General features: G+C 40.7%; 1 protein-coding gene across 1 annotated transcript in view; it reads left to right on the top strand.

Annotated features, from left to right (window-relative positions):
- The window catches only part of NEK10 (NIMA related kinase 10), a 290,867-nt gene that overhangs the window by 21,557 nt on the left and 249,441 nt on the right, over positions 1-19,869 (top strand). Inside the window, exons 5-6 of the mRNA XM_060109508.1 lie at positions 6,894-7,024; positions 9,516-9,614. Of these exons, the coding sequence (XP_059965491.1) occupies positions 6,894-7,024; positions 9,516-9,614 (230 nt within the window). The remainder of the gene's footprint in view (positions 1-6,893; positions 7,025-9,515; positions 9,615-19,869) is intronic.

Genomic DNA, 19,869 nt, shown 5'->3' with positions numbered 1-19,869 from the left:
GAGGGTTGGGTCTAAGCTAGACCCACCACCTCTGTGAAAGCCAGTAAAGGCCACCCTCACTCTGTTTGGATGCTGTGTTGGATCCAAGCTGGCTCTGTCCCCCTCCAAGTGTGAACCCTCCTCAACTGTGGCAACCTTCACTCTAGTGGGGGACTGTGCTGGATCTAGAGGGGCTAGAGCAGGCATGCGGCATGGGCTGGGGTGTGCACTGGGGTGGTCGCAGGAAACCAACCGGAGCCACAGGCAGTTTCAATCTGCTTCCTCTGCCTTGTTCCCATGAGTAAGCAAATGTGTGAATACTCTTCATGGGCAGAGTCTTGATTTCTTACAGCCCTCCTGTAAGTCCCACTGGTTTTCAAATCAGCTAAGGGGACTCATCTTTCCAGTGTCGGCCCCCAGTTCCGGGGTTCCCAATGTGTGGTTCGAACCCCTCACTCCCCAAGGAGGATCTCTGAACCCGTGATATTATCTTCCTCTTCTGTGTCTCCTCCCAGGGGCACAGGTCGACCCCATCACTTCTCCTCCAGTTGAGGCACAGAGAAGTTAAATGGCTTTCTCGAGATCATACAGCCAACTAATGGTAGGTACAGATCTAACCAAATACTCCATCTTTGCAATGTGTGCCTCTAACCACTGAGATATCTTTTAAATGACTTGGGAAGTTAAATTCAAAAAATAGCTGGATAAGCATTGATTTGAAGAAAACATGGCCTTAAAATATTTTTTTCCTCTTCCTTCTTCTCTGTTTTTAAGCCTATAACCCCACCCTCACCCCAGGAACTCTCTTCTTCTCACCTGTCTATTTCAGCATCACTTACTCTTTGTCCATCTCCACATGGCTAAAACAGTCTTCCTGGCCTACTGCTCACTGATAGTCATGAGTGGGTGCCACACATCAAGTTCACTCTTTCTTAGTAAAGGAAGCACAGTGACTCAGCATACAGATTTGGTTGTATCAATAGTTTCCATTCTTTCTCACTGTACATCCTAAGATGTAACCAGAATGTCAAATATTTCTACTTTTTGCTTTTTCTCAAATTTGTCCTTCTCCCAAGTTTCTTTTCTATAAAATCTTACCTATTTCCAGGACCAAGATCTAATGATAGCACCACCATAAAAAAGCTTTCCTTTATCTTCCATTCCAGAAGTGATCCCTTTCTTCCCAAAGTACCTTCTTTCAACATTGTAGCATTATTTTTTTCTGTGCTTTGGAAAGACTTGTCTACATTTCTAATTTCCTGAGAGATTATACGTTTCCAACTTTGACTTTTGCTTCCTGTTCACCGTATACTCTATTCGGTGAGCTCTTGATCAGTTTTCACCAAATTTAATTGTAACTTAAAAGTTAGATGACCTCATGGGTACGTATAACCACCTGGCTAGTGTAAAAGAGACACCAGTGGTGGGTGTGGGTTCTGCTTGTCCAGTTTTGAAGTCCACGCTCACTGGATCTGTTGTGCCTTCTCTCAACACCACTCCCTTGCTAACACCTGGCAGGCGTAAAGTAAATTTAAGAGTTTTCCGCCCTTTAACCAATTTTAGAATTTGCAATCTGTTGTCTGAAAAGTTCACATGGCATATCTTTTTGTAAAATATTTCACACATTTAAAAATGCATGTTTGTAATGCTTGAATTATTCAGAAAGTGCATAGTTCTAAGAAAAAATGAAAATAACTGCTCATTTATATAAATGTCTTGAGGGTGACAAAATTCATTCTTAATTCTGTTTATAAAACTTTCATGCATTTGTGATTTTGAACTAATAAATGTTATTCTAAACACCCTGTTCTCCCTTCTGTAAAATAATGCAGACATTTATAGGAGAAGAAAGATATTGGAGAGGATAAATCAAGAATTTGTTTATATCTTGATTGCTCCAGAAAGAGTGTAAGGTGGCTTATGAAGATATGTATAGTACTCAGATTATCATAAAAGAAAAACAAGGTTTGGGAACAAAGTAGACTCGGAGTCCATAGGAAATGACCATCAAAATATGCAAGCTGGCCACACATTAGGCTCTAAGATTTTTAGCAGTCAGTTTGAAAAGGGAAGCCTGAGGATTAAGGCCCACTCACCTGAATTTCTGTTCTAACAAGACCTGACCTGTCACTTGCAAATGAACCAAGACGGCTAATTAAGCAGTTGCAGAGGGAAGTGTACTTTGTCGGTTTGGGCAGAGAATTACAAGAACTGGATGTCCTTCATCTGAATTTCTAATGAGCCAAGCCCTTCCTCATTGTTGCGTCTGTTCCCTTGTTCTACTTTCGCTCTCATCCCGGTTGCTCTGTGAGTCTCTGCATACCTTGCTTCACCACCTTAGAGACTGCTGTTCTGAGGACAGTTCTGTTGTCACAGAAGTGGGGACAGAGACACACTGAGGCAGAGGAGCCCCTTCATCCTAAACAGGGTAAGAATAATCATAATCCAGTAAAACCAAATACTTCAAGAAAAAGAATTGCCCCAGGGTTGTTGAAGCAAAGTAAAATCATAAAGTTGCTTGGAGGTTTCACCAGGGATTTTCACAAGTCTTGAAATAATTTGCCTTGAGCTGGAATTAAATTTTTTTCCTACATTTAAAACCATAGGGAGCTGAGAAATTGGTTTGCAATTAGGAAAAAAAAACAGATGAAAGAAAGATAGAAAAAGAATTCATTACAGGCCCATCAATTGCCTTGAAATAAAAGAGGTCTTGATAGATGCTGTGGAAAGAAAAAGCCTAAGGCACTGTTGTTGTGCTCTGAGACACCAGGACTAGGAATGGCAGTTATGGTTTCCCCAGCCAGTGGACATTTGAATCCTGTAGGAGAGGCACGGGCAGTGGCTGGGTGGATTCTGAGGAGGATGAGGAGGCCACTTTTAGCTCAAGTCACAGGAAAGGACATGGTTCTTGGAAAATGGGCTGGCTGTCCTCTGGTGGAATTGATGGGAAAGGCAGTCTGGGTGAAGCGAGTAAAATAATCAGATATCTGAAGGAAAGAAAATAACACGCACTGAAGCAAAATGGTGACTAGACATTTCTGTTGAAAGTAGTGATAAATAAAGCTGTAAGAAACTGTGCAACGTCTGAAGGCCTATCTACAAATTTTGTATCTATCACATAAGCAACAGAGAAGGTTGAAATTTCCAGGCAGAAGTGACATGATCAAATTTTTAGGAAGGTCCTTCACTTGAATCTCTAGTCTCTTTCCTTTCCACTCATGCTGCTCAGGGACCTGCCACTTTCTAGAGCACATGCAGTTTTTCTCTGCCTTCCATCCTGTGCAAAAATCTGCCTGGAATACTCTGGAATATTCCGGGCATCCTGGTCCATGACCCACCCTATCTCTCTTTTACTTTCTACCACAACAAACCCTTGTTCACTCATTTTGCTGTGTGTTCTAGTGCTAGTTGACCCCCGACCCCCCCCATTGGGCTGTAAACTTTTTGAGAAGGAAGAGGCTGTGGCTGTCCTGCTCACTATATACCCAGTGTCTCATACATCTGGCAAGTGATGTGTCTGCAACACACGCGCTGAGCGAATGAACTTGTCTGGAGATGAATCAGTTTAGCAAAGAGACTGGGGATGAAGTGAGCTTCCCATTCCACAGTAGGTAAAGTAGGTATCCCATTCCCGTTGGAGCTGTGAGAGGTGCTAAGAACACAAAGACAGACAGATGTGAGGCTGCCCTCAGGGTGGCCAAATTCAGGGGGAAAGGCTGATGTGTCATGCAGATGTAGTATGAGATTATGATAAGTGCTGTAAGAGTGATTGGCACAGTAATGCCACTGGGGAGGCAGTGACTGGCTCTGCCAGGGAGGCTGGGGCAGGTGATCTCCAGGAGCTGTGTGTGCTGAGCCCTGAAAAGTGGTCAGCAGCTGTGTCCGCAGCATGCTCCTGGGCAGGAGTGGATGCATGCTTACACTGCATACTTTCTGGGATAGGTGACCAGTTTAATGCACCTACAACTTGGGAAGTTGTTTTTATTCACCCCAAGTTTTTGTTTATTTATTTTATGTGGACTTATAGTCAAATCTAACGTTGTAAAAGGAGATGATGCTGGACTGAAAGACAGGGAAAGAACACAGGGGGACAGATTTTCATCTCAGCCTGAAGGAAACCTTGGGCAAGAGTAGGACTCTGAAAAGCAAATGGGTTGACACAAGATAGTGTTTCTCATCATTGGCGATACATCAGAGATGTTGGAGAATTGAGAGTGTTGGAGAGGAAGGGCGACTGCCTGGATTTGAATCCCAGCTGTGCCCCTTGTGAACTATAGGCCCTAAGTCACTTAGCCCTCTATGCCTTAGTCCTCTCACCATAAAATGGTATTTACCTCATACGGTCATTATGAGGATTAAACAGATTTAAACCTGCAAAACACTTAGAACAGTGCCTGGCATGTGGTAACTACCACACAAGTGTTATCTGTGTTGATGGTGATGATGATGGTCATGATGGTGATCATGATGATGATGATGATCATTATGATGATTATGGTGGTGATGATGGTGATGATGATTGGTGGCTGAATCCTGTGCTTTTCGAGGAAGTTTTAAAATCTGAGAGCCTATAAGTCTGTTACTTGTAGGAAGGGACACACTTTTAAATTATCTATATGAATTTGTGTTATGCTACATTTATGTTGCTGAAAATTCAGACTTTGAGTTGCCCAAAATAACCCATCGGATGTAGTGTATCTTAACAGAACTAATGGCTTAACATCACAGAAGTCTGTAAGGGGCTGTTCACCTGGCCCTTCCACTCTGGGTACCCCGACTGTGGCTATTCCAGGTGGTGAGATTTCACTAGACCTACTTATGTGGTAGATAAAGGATTCACAAAGAGCCTAAGGGACTGGGGAGCCAAGAGAAAAGGCTCTAAGCTTTGAACTGGGTTTCAAACTCACGTTACTTTTATTTGAAGAAGGATGGTTGCTTAAAGATTCTCCTGTTAAGTTCCTGGTCTTTGCAACTATAGATGTCAAGTCTTTCTCATCCACTGCGTGTGCATGAGTGGATTCCCAACACCAGCTGCCCGTGCTGCTGCCAAAGGGAATGGCTGCAAGCTGCTGCCGCTTTCTGCCCTCTCCCTGGAGTGCACTGGGCTTGTTCCCTCTGTGCTGGCTACCTTCTCTATGGCAGTCACTATTCTGGCAGTTATGGTGATGGCAAGGGGGTTTGAGAGCCCTTGGGCCTGGAAAACCTATTTCTTGTTTGCTGCATCATTCCACGTCCTGAGTAACACAGGACAATCTGCTCATTGCTCTGACTTCATGCCTAGCATCATTTGGGTTATCACTTCTAATCATCTAATTTGGAAGGTCAAATCTCATTTATTTAGCAAATTCTTCTGTGCAATGAGAATAATTTGGGGGATTAAAAGAGTATAAAGCACTGAGAACTATGCCTGGCACATAGCAAGTGCTTTATAAATTCTAAGTCATTTAGTTTTCATAATAACTTTGAACTACATAGAATTATTACAATTTTCATTGTAATGATGTGGAAACTGATGTACAGAGAGATTAAGTAACTTTCAAGATCATGCAGCTGTCTAAGAGTAGATTTCAACCCAGGGCATCTGGCCTAGAGTTCGTTCTCTTAACCACTGAGCATTGTGCCTCAAGTGCCTGTGGCCTGTTGTCTTGTGGTGGCTGTGGACTGGCCCACTGAACTGAGATAGAAATGTAGTTTTACAGGTTATAAGATTTATTATTAATATTTTGAGAATTCAACTATGGGTGGCATATGATGAAGAAAGGTTTGCTTCCTATTAAAGAACGTCCTTATTCGAATGTATCTATCAGCTGACTGCCTTGTGGGAAGTCCAGCATGTTCTCTTTAGATGAGGAAACCATGTCTTTATGCAGACTTCTATCAAATGCTTTGATGAAATAGGACAACAAGCACAGCATATCGTAGCATTATTTGATAATTATAATATATAGGACAGAATGATTTACTGAAAATAAAAGTTTATTTTGTTATACTATGCTTTCCGTACCTCATCTGTAAAAACTTAGCTAATTATAGAACATTCCTCATTTGTACTTTGGAAAGAATAGGGTATTTGTTTGCACTTCGTTCAGCTTTACTGTGGTACAAGAAACAATTCTCAGGGTTATCCCAATTATAGGTAAATGTTGGTAAGTGACACTACTTGAATACTGATAACATCACAATTTACTATATAAATAATTACCAGTTAATATTGTAAATGGGGGCATACTCAAATTGTTTTAGTTAATGTAAATTTTTCCTTTTCTTATGGTTAATTCTAAAATATATTTTCATGACTTTTATAAACATGATTGAGGGATCAGGATATTCAGACTGATTAAAAGTGATAGAATCTCTTTACCTTTATAACTCTAACAGTTGGCAAGCAGTGTATGTGACTGGTAAAGATGAAGAATGAGTGAAGATGACTCATTCTCAGTTTGGGGCTCCACTCTAGGCCAGAGAGTTTCTAGCTGTATCTGTCAGCTCTCTGTTCTGACTGCACGTTTGAATTGCCCAAGAAGCTGCAAAAGCGCCTAATGCCCAGGCCTCCCCCAGGTCTAGATCCCCATGACTGTGTAAGGTTCTAGGGATACAACATTGAACAGCAGTAGGCAAGCTCCTGCTTGTGTCGAGCTGACAGTATAACCAAGGAGACTGAAAATACATAAATAACTGTAAGATATCAGGTGGTGTTACAAGCTATGAAGAAAAAGCAGCATAAGATAGAGAGAGTAAATGTTTAAGTCAAGGCTGTCTAAATCTTGGAAAACCCCTACATTTGACATAGCTAACTTGTTAATTGTTGGCTTGGGGAAACACTCATTCCCTTCACTGTCCCCTCTGCTTTTGTGACTGTCTTTATCCTGTGCTGAATTGTCATCCTCAAGTCCTCTGTGCCTTTATTTCTGTAGCTTCCAGCCATTAACTTCGATACTGCCAGAAGCAGCATAACGAAGTCTGAGCCTGCCATCAGGGCGGGTGGACACAGAGCTCGAGGTCAGTGGCATGAGTCCACAGAAGCCGTTGAACTTGAAAATTTTAGGTAAGAAATCCAGTATGTCCCTTACCTTCAGTAGCCTGGGCCGCTAATTAGCCCAAAGATTTATTTAAGTTTGTCACAGGAGCTAAAATTTAAAACCCATTTTAAAATTTACCGTGGGGATTCTTAGTTTAATAATTTTAGTTAGTGCTTAACCTGTTCCCTTAAGAACTGTGTGAATAGCAGGCTGAATGGCTGCAGGTGAAAGTGAAGTGGGAGTTTCAGGATACCCTCTTGACATACATTTAGCATTTGCTCCATGAGGAAGTGGCTCAGGCTGTTGACCTGGCGAGGCTGATAACAAGTCTTTAGCTTTTGGCTGGTGCATATCTTGCCAGTTGTGAGGAGGCATAAAGAAGCACCTGCTGTGAGCAGATGTGATGGCTGAAGGCTGTAGTTGTCAAGGCCATGAGGCTTTCAGTTGAAGCATCACCCTCCCCTTTCACATTGAAAGTATCAGCCCCTGTTTTTCTCTCCTGTTGCCATGGAGACCTCTTAGAAGCTGCATATTGTCATGGGCCACCCTCCTTCCAGGAGCTGGTCCTCCCCATTTTACAGTTTGTTAAGGTCATTTGGCACTAAGTGTCATGTAAATAATGAATGACATGAAATATCAATATATATATTCTATGGCCATCATCAAAAAATCTACAAACAATAAATGCTGGAGAGGGTGTGGAGAAAAGGGAACCCTCTTGCACTGTTGGTGGGAACGTAAATTGATACAGCCACTATGGAGGACAGTATGGAGGTTCCTTAAAAAACTAAAAAACTACCATACAGCCCAGCAATCCCACCACTGGGCATATACCCTGAGAAAAGCATAATTCAAAAAGAGTCATGTACCAAAATGTTCATTGCAGCTCTATTTACAATAGCTAGGACATGGAAGCAACCTAAGTGTCCATCAACAGATGAATGGATAAAGAAGATGTGGCACATATATACAATGGAATATTACTCAGCCATAAAAAGAAATGAAATTGAGTTATTTGTAGTGAGGTGGATGGACCCAGAGTCTGTCATACAGAGTGAAGTAAGTCAGAAAGAGAAAAACAAATACCATATATGCTAACACATATATATGGAATCTAAAAAAAAAAAATGATCATGAAACCTAGGGGCAAGATGGGAATAAAGATGCAGACCTACTAGAGAATGGACTTGAGGATACGGGGAGGGGGAAGGGTAAGCTGTGACAAAGTGAGAGAGTGGCATGGACATATATACACTACCAAACGTAAAATAGACAGCTAGTGGGAAGCAGCCACATAGCACAGGGAGATCAGCTCGGTGCTTTGTGACCACCTAGAGGGGTGGGATAGGGAGCGTGGGAGGGAGGGAGATGCAAGAGGGAAGAGATATGGGGACATATGTATATGTATAACTGATTCGCTTTGTTATAAAGCAGAAACTAACACACCATTGTAAAGCAATTATACTCCAATAAAGATGTTAAAAATTAAATATATATGTATAAATATTCTCGAATGATCATTTATTTATTTGGCCTAGGTTTTGTTTCCCTGTTATTTTATGACAATGACTTTAATAGTCCACAAACATCACATGATGTTACATGAGTTAATATTTTTAAAATACGTGTTTAGGTAAAGAACACAAAATTCTTTAAAAACTGTTACATATTCAGTCTGCCCATGTCCATGTACTAAGAAATGACAGCCCTGGCTAACTTAGGGGCACACAATCAGTCCCATGACACCTGAAAGACTGTGAAGGCAGAACAGAACAAACGACAATAATAAGGATACATAACCTGCCTCTGAGGTGGTACATCCATGTAATTCCAGCGTATTTCTCCTAGATCTTAAAATTGGTCTATTTTAATGGGCACAAAAATATTGTATTGTATATTCCATAGTGATATGACCCTTTTGTGCATTACCTCTTATCCTTTCCCAGTTTTAAAGTGGAATGCTTTGGGTTATTTTTAACCTCTCTGATGGCTGTAATATCAGGAAAGAAAAAACTGAAGCTAGAATATCTCACAACTTTGTTGTACACACACCCACACCCACAATCCACAACCACAGTCGAAGTGGTGTTGACCACAAGGAAATATGCATGGTGTCCAGTGGTGTTAACAACTAGAGCGGCCACGAGCCTTTGTGGGTAGTAAAGGGAGGGATTCTTGTCTGCCTGTTTCATGGCTGTCTAGATCATGTGGCCCAATCATTCTTTCTCTCCATATGCCCTTTTCTTCCCTCTCACCAGTTTTAGCTCTTAAATGTTTATAGGGAATAATTTAGTTAATGTGGTAAAGTGAAATATATATGCTATAATCTTTATTATTAACTTTATAATTGAATTTCTACTTCCTGTTTTAACAACTGATACTTGCTTTGGTGATACATTGAATCCCCCAAATCCTTCAATATCTTCATGCATACAGTGATCTTTCTCTGCATTGGTAATTTTGAGGCAGCCTAAATAATTTTTACTATAAAATGCTTTTCTGTTTGTTTCATCTCAGTATAAACTACAAGAATGAGAGAAATTTCAGCACACATCCCCAGCATAAACTATTTCAGGAGATTTTTACAGCCTTGGTGAAAAATAGACTCAAATGCAGGTAAGATTGTCCCAGGAAAGAAAAAGACATTAACCCAAGAATGGCATATTTTATATATCTTATTTCTAGCATATGGTTTGAAGCAGTTTACAAGACTGAACATAGCATGCTCAAAGGGCAAAACAGAGCAAAGACCATTTTGAAGGAGGTGAATGAATAGGCATTGCAGATGACCTCATTTAAATCACTCTGGTTAGGCCTGAATTTAGCTGAATTTTATGATAGACAGGCAAAATGAGAAAACACCCAAGTCACACTGTTTTCCTTGTCTTGAGTTTGGATTCTCAGAGGGCATTTATTTCAGAGACATCTGGTAGCACCATGGCCAGCATCCTCATGGTATAGGTTTGCAGTCGATAACAAGTGCTGATTAACTGGGCCACCTCAGCCTGGACCTCGGGGAAAGGATGGGGTGAGACATCCAGTCACAGCCCGGGGACAATATTTCTTCTCAGGACCAGATCAAATGTTCTTTCCTTTGCTCTCCTTTGTCTTAACACAGGTGCAGTGTGGTGCTGTAGAGAAGGGCTCGCTAGCAGGTCCTCGAGATTCTCTCTCGAAAATTCCTGGGGTTTTCAGTGAGCCATTGACTGGTGCTGGATTGCGGTCAGGAATGAATTTTCTCTCTGTTCTGGGTTGCTTGCAGTGAGAGCTATGCTGCTGCCAGACTTTGGGAGCAGACTTTATTGGGAGAAGGAGGTTCCCAACATCCTTCGTGGTCGGACATGGCCTTATACTCTTCCGGGGAGGCCCAGACCCTCTCCCCACAAGCACTGGCTGAAAGGCCAGTGAAGAACCTTGAATCTTCTCCATCACTTTGGGACTTGATTGTGATATCTGAATTCTGTCCCAGTGAGATGGGAAAAATTACCCTTATTCTGGAAAATAGGAAAAATCTTAATAACTTAATGCCTGACCGAAATAAAACTCTGATTTGGTCCAGTGTTGTAGGTGACTGTAAGTAGAAAAGCATCCCTAAATACAGTCTAAGTGGTGGTCTAATGATTTGATCTTTTGGTTGGGTTATTTAGTATTGCATATTTATGTACTGGACAGTGACTGCCAAGTACATTGGTTTAGTTTAAAACAATCCAAGGTTGGGACTGCATCTGTCATGCCTTTTTACTTGATTTAAGCAGAAGATTATTAGACTTGCTCAGATGATACAAGAAGCCTAGAATCTTTACCAAGGTTATATAATTTGGTCACAGCTCAGCTCTTGACAATATACTCAAAGATTGTTAAAAGATTAATGACCATTGCAAAGGATCTGCGGTTGTCCTAGACTGTTTCTTCTTGAGCTTGATGAGAGTAGAGCAATGGTTAGTAGCAGAGTAATTATGCCTGAAATGGTATTGGAAAATGAAGTTCTTTAATTTGTTTTGAAGACAGCTATTATAGACTCCTCAGCGGATGTCCAGTAGGCCATTTGTCAGGTTGGTACTTTGGGTGAAGGCAGAAGATTTCCTACATTAAGGATGTAGAGACCTTACTGTGTCTCCGCACTGAAGGCACTGAGTGCAGGAATTGTTAGGGAAAACAGCTGGGTAAGGGTTGGCCTCCAGCCATTGAAAGAGATCTTAACAATTCTGAAGTCAAGAGATCTCTTGTCAGGACCTTTTCAGATTCTTAGTGATTAATGAGTCATCTTAGATTGGATGGAGTTACTGGCTTGCAACATGATCGGTCCCTGGAAATCTTTAAACCAGGAAGCGATGATTATAAATGTCTTTGCTTTCATAGTAGGAGAAGGAATGTAGCAATGTTGAACATCAAGAGCATCCTTTTATGTCATCCTTTCACTGCTGAGAGGTTGTTTTGTTCAGTTCTATTCTAAAAGCAGGGTTGGGTAAAAGATGGATTAAGTACAAAGGTCTTCCATTGTTTCTCACCCCAGATAACCTCGTTTGTTTGGTCAGAACTACCTTTTTTTGTTTCTTTACCCTCTAGCTTTAGACTAATAGAAGACTTACATCTCAGGGCCTTTCCTGGTATGGCTTCCTATCCCCTTTCTTTGTGAGCATCAGATTTGATGTTGCCTGGAAGGCTTGGATTCAATTCAATAAACAAATTATTGATCATCACTATGTGCAAGGAAGAGAGGGAGCACGTGGTGGAGAAGGAAGAGAGGGTGAAAATACAAAGATGAGTAGGACATGTGGTCCCTTTCTTCCTAGGGACTCACTCTGATCAGCCAGTTACCCAGCATCTCAATACAAAGAAAATGTGATAAACGTAAACTGTATTAATACAACCAAGGGATGGATGAGATTGCGGGGGTGGGGGTGTGGTCTTTGGTCCAATTCTGGTTATAGATAAGGTTGGGCATATTCTGGATGTTATGCTGTTCAAGTTTACCCTGAGAATATGGCTGACTGGGAATTTAGTCTCATCTACTTATGCCCAATTAATATTCTTCTTGTTGTCCCTCTTCTATTTCACTTTCCCCAACTGCAGTCTCCCGAAAACCACACTTCTGGATACCCCCTTTTCTGAGTTTTTTCCCTAAGGTTGACCTGTGATTGAGCCTTTGTTCTCAGAAATAAAATTGCCAAGCAGCATCTGAAATGAGAGAAGAAGTGTTAACCCAGAGTCAGATAAGGCAAGATCTCATGGTAGATCTCAAAGGGCAAGCGCAGAACCTGAGGTTACTCTGGGTTACACATGGCAATGAATCTTGAGGTGTGGCAGGGTATGGAAATGAATTTTCATCTTCTAACTTTTCTTTCTGCCCTAAGATCATTTGTAGACAGTAGAGTCTGCCATTAGAAAATACACCCACTTATTTTTCATCTCATTTGCCTGTGCAGGAAAGCACAAAGGGTTATGAGGTTGTGTAGGGAAGTAAAAATTGTTAGAAAGCTTACACATTTCCCAGTTAACTGACTACGTATACAATCAGCCTCTACTCCAGTATCTCTTTTGTGTAACTGTTCCTCTGAGGCCCCTGTCGGTCCATTCCCTGCTGATTGCCAGCTGATGTGAAGATTCTGTAATATAATACAATCTAATTTGTGAAATGAACTAGGGAATCTGGCTAAAGATGTAGAATTTCATGAAGTTACTGAAAGTGATGGTGCTGAACTGGTGGGGTCTGACAGATGAGGCCCTGCCAGAATCAGACGGCTTGACAATTGTAGAAGTTACAAGGAAGGTGACAGGATGGAACTTCAGAAAAGCATGTTTTGAATAGCAAAGAATAGGATAGGGCATTAGGAAAAATCGATGGATCTTTCTAATATATTTGCAGAAATGAACCTATTTTATGCTGCAAAAGTGAAAAGTAAATTCGAGGAAATTGGATCATGTTATATGACTTTGTCAGAAAACATATGCCAAAAAGTGTCAGCAGAACCCATTCTTCCTTTGTTCTAGTCATTAGGGCAGAGTTGCATTATAAGTTAAATTGTGTTAAATGTAAGATAAAATATATCTAAGTTTCATAGTTATTTTATTTTATTTATTTATTTATTTATTTATTTATTTTGTGGTACGCGGGTCTCTCACTGTTGTGGCCTCTCCCTTTGAGGATCACAGGCTCCGGACGCGCAGGCTCAGCAGCCATGGCTCACGGGCCCAGCCGCTCCGCGGCATGTGGGATCTCCCCGGACCAGGGCACGAACCCATATCCCCTGCATCGGCAGGCGAACTCTCAACCACTGCGTCACCAGGGAGGCCCCTCATAGTTATTTTTTAAAATAATATTTTAATTATATCTTGTCCCCTGCTATCTAATTTGAAATTTCTAGTTATTTTAAAGTGGGTTCTCGGGAGTTCCCTGGTGGTCTAGTGGTTAGGATTTTGGGCTTTCACTGCCATGGCCCGGGTTCAAGCCCTGATTGGGGAACTGAGATCCCACTAACCACATGTCACGGCCCCCCAAAAAGAATAAATAAATAAAGTGGGTTCTCTTTTGGGTACTATTATCCCAGAATTGCCAAGATATCTCCTCTTCTCCCACCTGTAATTTTTTTTTTTTTTTTTTTTTTTTTTTTTTTTTTTGCGGTATGCGGGCCTCTCACTGCTGTGGCCTCTCCCGTTGCGGAGCACAGGCTCCGGATGCGCAGGCTCAGCGGCCATGGCTCACGGGCCCAGCCGCTCCGCAGCATGTGGGATCTTCATGGTCCGGGGCACGAACCCGTATCCCCTGCATCGGCAGGCGGACTCTCAACCACTTGCGCCACCAGGGAGGCCCCCACCTGTAATTTTTGTAGAGGTATGTTCCAGGTTCTCTAAGTTTCATTAAAAGAGAACCACCTGGGGCTTCCCTGTTGGCGCAGTGGTTGGGAGTCCGCCTGCCGATGCAGGGGACACGGGTTCGTGCCCCGGACCATGAAGATCCCACATGCTGCGGAGCAGCTGGGCCCGTGAGCCATGGCCGCTGAGCCTGCGCATCCGGAGCCTGTGCTCCGCAACGGGAGAGGCCACAGCAGTGAGAGGCCCGCGTACTGCAAAAAAAAAAAAAGAAAGAAAGAAAGAAAAGAGAACCACCTGGTCTAATTAAGCACGACTTTATTTTTTTGTCCAAAAGTGCAGTCACATTTCTGATAAGAACAAGTTGGCAGCCTTATTATTTTACATCACATTTCCTGAAATATCTGCTGCAAATTTGAAATATTTTGGAAATGGGTCTATAGGAAGTCTAGATTGGGAAGCTATTTACACTCTCTACGGGAGCTCAAGAACTGCTTGAGCTAGGGGAAAATATCTAGTCCAAATCATCACAATCCTGTTAAAAAATGCTATTAAATGTTCTGGGAACACTACAGAAACCTCTAACCAAGAAGGCCTACATAGTTATTTGTTTGCTAGTCATACTGTGGTTGTCCGTGTCCACACGAGGACCAAGGTCATGATGCAAGTGAGTCTTCTTTGGAGCTTTACCTGATCTTCAGCCTTGGCTCTCTTGACCCCATCACAAGGGATGAGAGGAGAGGACAAGAAGGTCAGAAGCAGCAGCAATCTCTTCAGTGTCTCGATTAAGTTCTTAAAATTATACAAAGTTGATGGAGAGATGCTTTTTCTGTGATTTTATCTCATCAGGTAGTAGAGAGGCCAGTAGGGGCCTTTGAAGACTTCCTCCTCACCTAGAAAAAGAGAAGCCTGGTCCCTTTGGTAAAGTCTGTCAGATAGTTTAAAACTTCCTAGAGAGATCTTCAACTCAGCCCCACAAATTAGATAGAGATAAAGGTTCATTAAGGTCCCCAACATCTTAGGTTTGTCTCTTTAGGTACTTTAAAAAATCTGATGGTCAGGGTAAAATTCCTTGGCTGCTTCACAGTTCTCTTTAAGGTCTTTTTCCTTCTTGGCCTCATCTATCACTCCTGCCCGGTGCATCCTTTGGGCTCACCAAGGTCAGACTGAACCCTTTGTTGTTTCTTGGAAAATTATTCTCTCTCTCGCCTCTGAGCCTTGGCCCCTGCTCATCCTTGCCTGAAGCCTGCCATCCCCACCTCTTTGCCTTCCTGGCTGCTCTGGCCCCTCAAGTGGCCCTGGGCCCGTGTCCCTTCCACCACACCCTGAGCTGAGCTCAGCTGTTGGAGAACAGGGCTTGGGTCTTTTATCCCCAACTCAAGCCATTGACATTGGTTTTATTAGGGAGTGTGGAGGCTGAGAGTCTTCATAAAGTCGAATTTCTTTGCATTAAATTCTTTTTTTCACTGTAAAAAATTTGATAAACACAGAAAATTACAAAAAATGAAAATTTACCCTTTATACCACTCTTAGAAATAGCTACATTAACTCTTGCTACATTTCCTTGTAATTTTTTAAAAGTATATGCTTTTTTACTTCACATATTTGAGAGATTATTATGCACATACAAAACTATATGTGCTTTTCCTAAAATTTTATTTTATTTTTTATACAGCAGGTTCTTATTAGTTACCTACATTATACATATTAGTGTATATATGTGAATCCCAATCTCCCAATTCATCCTGCCACCCCCCCCCCCATTTTCCCCCCTTGGTGTCCATACATTTGTTCTCTACACCTGTTGTCTCTATTTCTGCCTTGCAAACCGGTTTATCTGTACCATTTTTCTAGATTCCACATATATGCATTAATATACGATATTTGTTTTTCTCTTTCTGACTTACTTCACCCTGTATGACAGTCTCTAGGTCCATCCACGTCTCTACAAATGACCCAATTTGTTCCTTTTTATGGCTGAGTAATATTCCATTGTATATATGTACCACATCTTCTTTATTCATTTGTCTGTCAATCCATTGACAGACAAATCCATCTTCGTTATCCATTTGTCAAGGTTGCTTCCATGACCTGGCTATTGTAAATAGTGCTGCAATGAACATTGGGGTGCATGTGTCTTTTTGAATTATGGTTTTCTCAGGGTATATGCCCAGTAGTGGGATTGCTGGGTCATATGGTAATTCTATTTGTAGTTTTTTAAGGAACCTCCATACTGTTCTCCATAGTGGCTGTATCACTTTACATTCCCACCAACAGTGCAAGAGGGTTCCCTTTTCTCCACACCCTCTCCAACATTTGTTGTTTGTGGATTTTCTGATGATGCCCATTCTAACTGGTGTGAGGTGATACGTCATTGTAGTTTTGATTTGCATTTCTCTAATAATTAGTGATGTTGAGCACGTTTTCATGTGCCTCTTGCCCATCTATATATCTTCTTTGAAGAAATGTCTATTTAGGTCTTCTGCCCATTTTTGGATTGGGTTGTTTGTTTTTTTAATATTGCATGAGCTGTTTATATATTTTAGAGGTTAATCCTTTGTCCATTGATTCATTTGCAAATATTTTCTCCCATTCTGAGGGTTGTCTTTTCATCTTGATTATAGTTTCCTTTGCTCTACAAAAGCTTTTAAGTTTCATTAGGTCCCATTTGTTTATTTTTGTTTTTATTTCCATGACTCTAGGAGGTAGGTCAAAAAAGATCTTGCTGTGATTTATGTCAAAGTGTGTTCTTCCTATGTTTTCCTCTAAGAGTTTTATAGTGTCTGGTCTTACATTTAGGTCTTTAATCCATTTTGAGTTTATTTTTGTGTTGGTGTTAAGGAGTGTTCTGATTTCTTTCTTTTACATGTAGCTGTCCACTTTTCCCAGCACCACTTATTGAAGAGGCTGTCTTTTCTCCATTGTATACTCTTGCCTCCTTTATCAAAGATAAGGTGACCATATGTGCATGGGTTTATTTCCGGGCTGTCTATCCTGTTCCATTGATGTATATTTCTGTTTTTGTGCCAGTACCATACTGTCTTCATTACTGTAGCTTTGTAGTATAGTCTAAAGTCAGGGAGCCTGATTCCTCCAGCTCCATTTTTTTCCCTCAAGATTGTTTTGGCTATTGGGGGTCTTTTGTGTCTCCATACAAATTTTAAGATTTCTTTTTCTAGTTCTGTAAAAAATGCCATTGGTAATTTGATAGGGACTGCAGTGAATCTGTAGATTGCTTTGGGTAGTAAAGTCATTTTCACAGTATTGATTCTTCCAATCCAAGAACATGGTATATCTCTCCATCTGTTTGTGTCATCTTTGATTTCTTTCATCAGTGTCTTATAGTTTCCTGAGTACAGGTCTTTTACCTCCTTAGGTAGGTTTATTCCTAGGTATTTTATTCTTTTTGTTGCAATGGTGAATGGGATTGTTTCCTTAATTTCTCTTTCTGATCTTTTGTTGTTAGTTTATAGGAATGCAAGAGATTTCTGTGCATTATTTTGTATCCTGCCACTTTACCAAATTCATTGATTAGCTCTAGGAGTTTTCTGGTGGCATCTTTAGGATTGTCTGTTTATAGCATCATGTCATCTGCAAACAGTGACAGTTTTATTTCTTCTTTTCCAATTTGGATTCCTTTTATTTCTTTCTCTTCTGATTGCTGTGGCTAGGACTTCCAAAACTATGTTGAATAATAGTGGCGAGAGTGGACATTCTTGTCTTGTTCCTGATCTTCAAGGAAATGCTTTCAGTTTTTCATCATTGAGAATGATGTTTGCTGTGGGTTTGTTGTATATGGCCTTTATTATGTTGAGGTAGGTTCCCTCTATGCCCAATTTCTAGAGAGCTTTTATCATAAATGGGTGTTGAATTTTGTCAAAAGCTTCTTCTGCATCTATTGAGATGATCATATGATTTTTTCTTATTCAGTTTGTTAATATGGTGTATCACATTGATTGATTTGTATATACTGAAGAATCCTTGCATCCCTGGGATGAATCCCACATGATAAAAGTGTATGATCATTTTAATGTGTTGTTGGATTTTGTTTGCTAGTATTTTGTTGAGGATTTTTGCATCTATATTCATCAGTGATATGGTCTGTAATTTTCTTTTTTTGTAGTATCTTTGTCTGATTTTGGTATCAGTGTGATGGTGGCCTTGTAGAATGAGTTTGGGAGTATTCCTTCCTCTGCAGTTTTTTGGAAGAGTTTGAGAAGGATGGGTGTTAACTCTTCTCTAAATGTTCGATAGAATTCACCTATTGAAGCCGTCTGGTCCAGGACTTTTGTTTGTTGGAAGATTTTTAATCACGGTTTCAATTTCATTACTTGTGATTGGTCTGTTCATATTTTCTATTTCTTCCTGGTTCAGTCTTGGAAGCTTATACCTTTCTAAGAATTTGTCCATTTCTTCCAGGTTGTCCATTTTATATGCATAGCGTTGCTTGTAGTACTCTCTTATGATGCTTTGTATTTCTGTGATGTCTGTTGTCACTTCTTTTTCATTTCTAATTTTATTGATTTGAGTCCTCTCCCTCTTTTTCTTGATGAGTCTGGCTAAAGGTTTATCAATTTTATCTTCCCAAAGAACCAGCCTTTAGTTTTATTGATCTTTACTATTGTTTTCTTTGTTTCTATTTCATTTATTTCTGCTCTGATCTTTATGATTTCTTTCCTTCTACTAACTTTGAGTTCTGTTTGTTCTTTTTTCTCTAATTCCTTTAGGTGTAAGGTTAGATTGTTTATTTGAGATTTTTCTTGCTTCTTGAGGTAGGAGTGTATTGCTATAAACTTCCCTCTTAAAACTGCTTTTGCTGCATCCCATAGGTTTTGGATCATCGTGTTTTCATTGTAATTTCTCTCTAGGTATTTTTTTATTTCCTCTGATTTCTTCAGTGATCTCTTGGTTATTTAGTAACGTATTGCTTAACCTCCATGTGTTTGTGTTTTTTATGTTTTTTTCCCTGTAATTTATTTCTAATCTCATAGTATTGTAGTCGGCAAAGATGCTTGATATGATTTCAATTTTCTTAAATTTACTGAGGCTTGATTTGTGACCCAAGCTGTGATCTATCATGGAGAATCTTTCGTGCGCACTTGAGAAGAAAGTGTAATCTGCTGTTTTTGGATGGAATGTCCTATGAATATCAATTAAATCTGTCTGGTCTATTGTGTCATTTAAAGCTTGAGTTTCCTTTTTAATTTCCTGTCTGGATGATCTGTCCATTGGTGTAAGTGAGGTGTTAAAGTCCCCCACTATTACTGTGTTACTTTCGATTTCCTCTTTTATAGCTGTTAGCATTTGCTTTATATATCGAGATGCTCCTGTGTTGGGTGCATATATATTTGTAATTGTTATATCTTCTTCTTGGATTGATCCCTTGATCACTTGTAGTGTCCTTCCTTGTCTCTTGTAACATTCTTTATTTTAAAGTCTATTTTATCTGATATGAGTATTGCTACTACCAGCTTTCCTTTGATTTCCATTTGCATGGAATATCTTTTTCCATCCCTTCACTTTCAGTCTGTATGCGTGCCTAGGTCTGAAGTGGTTCTCTTGTAGACACTTATATATGGGTCTTGTTTTTGTATCCATTCAGCGAGCCTGTGTCTTTTGGTTGGAGCATTTAATCCATTCACATTTAAGGTAGTTATTAATATGTATGTTCCTATTACCATTTTCTTAATTGTTTTGGGTTTATTCATTTATTTATTTATTTTTGGTTGCATTGGGTCTTCCCTGCTGTGCACAGGCTTTCTCTAGGGGCAGCGAGCGGGGGTCCTCTTCATTGTGGTGTGTGGGCTTCTCATTGTGGTGGTTTCTCTTGTTGTGGAGCACAGGCTCTATGTGCATGTGCTTTAGTATTTGTGGCTCGTGGGCTCTGGAGTGCAGGCTCAGTAGTTGTGGTGCAAGGGCTTAGTTGCTCCACGGCATGTGTGATATTCCTGGACCAGGGCTCAAACTTGTGCCCCCTGCATTGGCAGGCAGATCTTTAACCACTGCGTCACCAGGGAAGTCCCTTGGGTTTGTTTTTGTAGGTCCTTTTTTTCTCGTGTTT

Source organism: Mesoplodon densirostris, chromosome 10 (genome assembly GCF_025265405.1).
Source record: "Mesoplodon densirostris isolate mMesDen1 chromosome 10, mMesDen1 primary haplotype, whole genome shotgun sequence".
Taxonomy (NCBI): Eukaryota; Metazoa; Chordata; class Mammalia; order Artiodactyla; family Ziphiidae; genus Mesoplodon; species Mesoplodon densirostris.
This window is presented reverse-complemented; position numbering and strand designations above follow the sequence as displayed.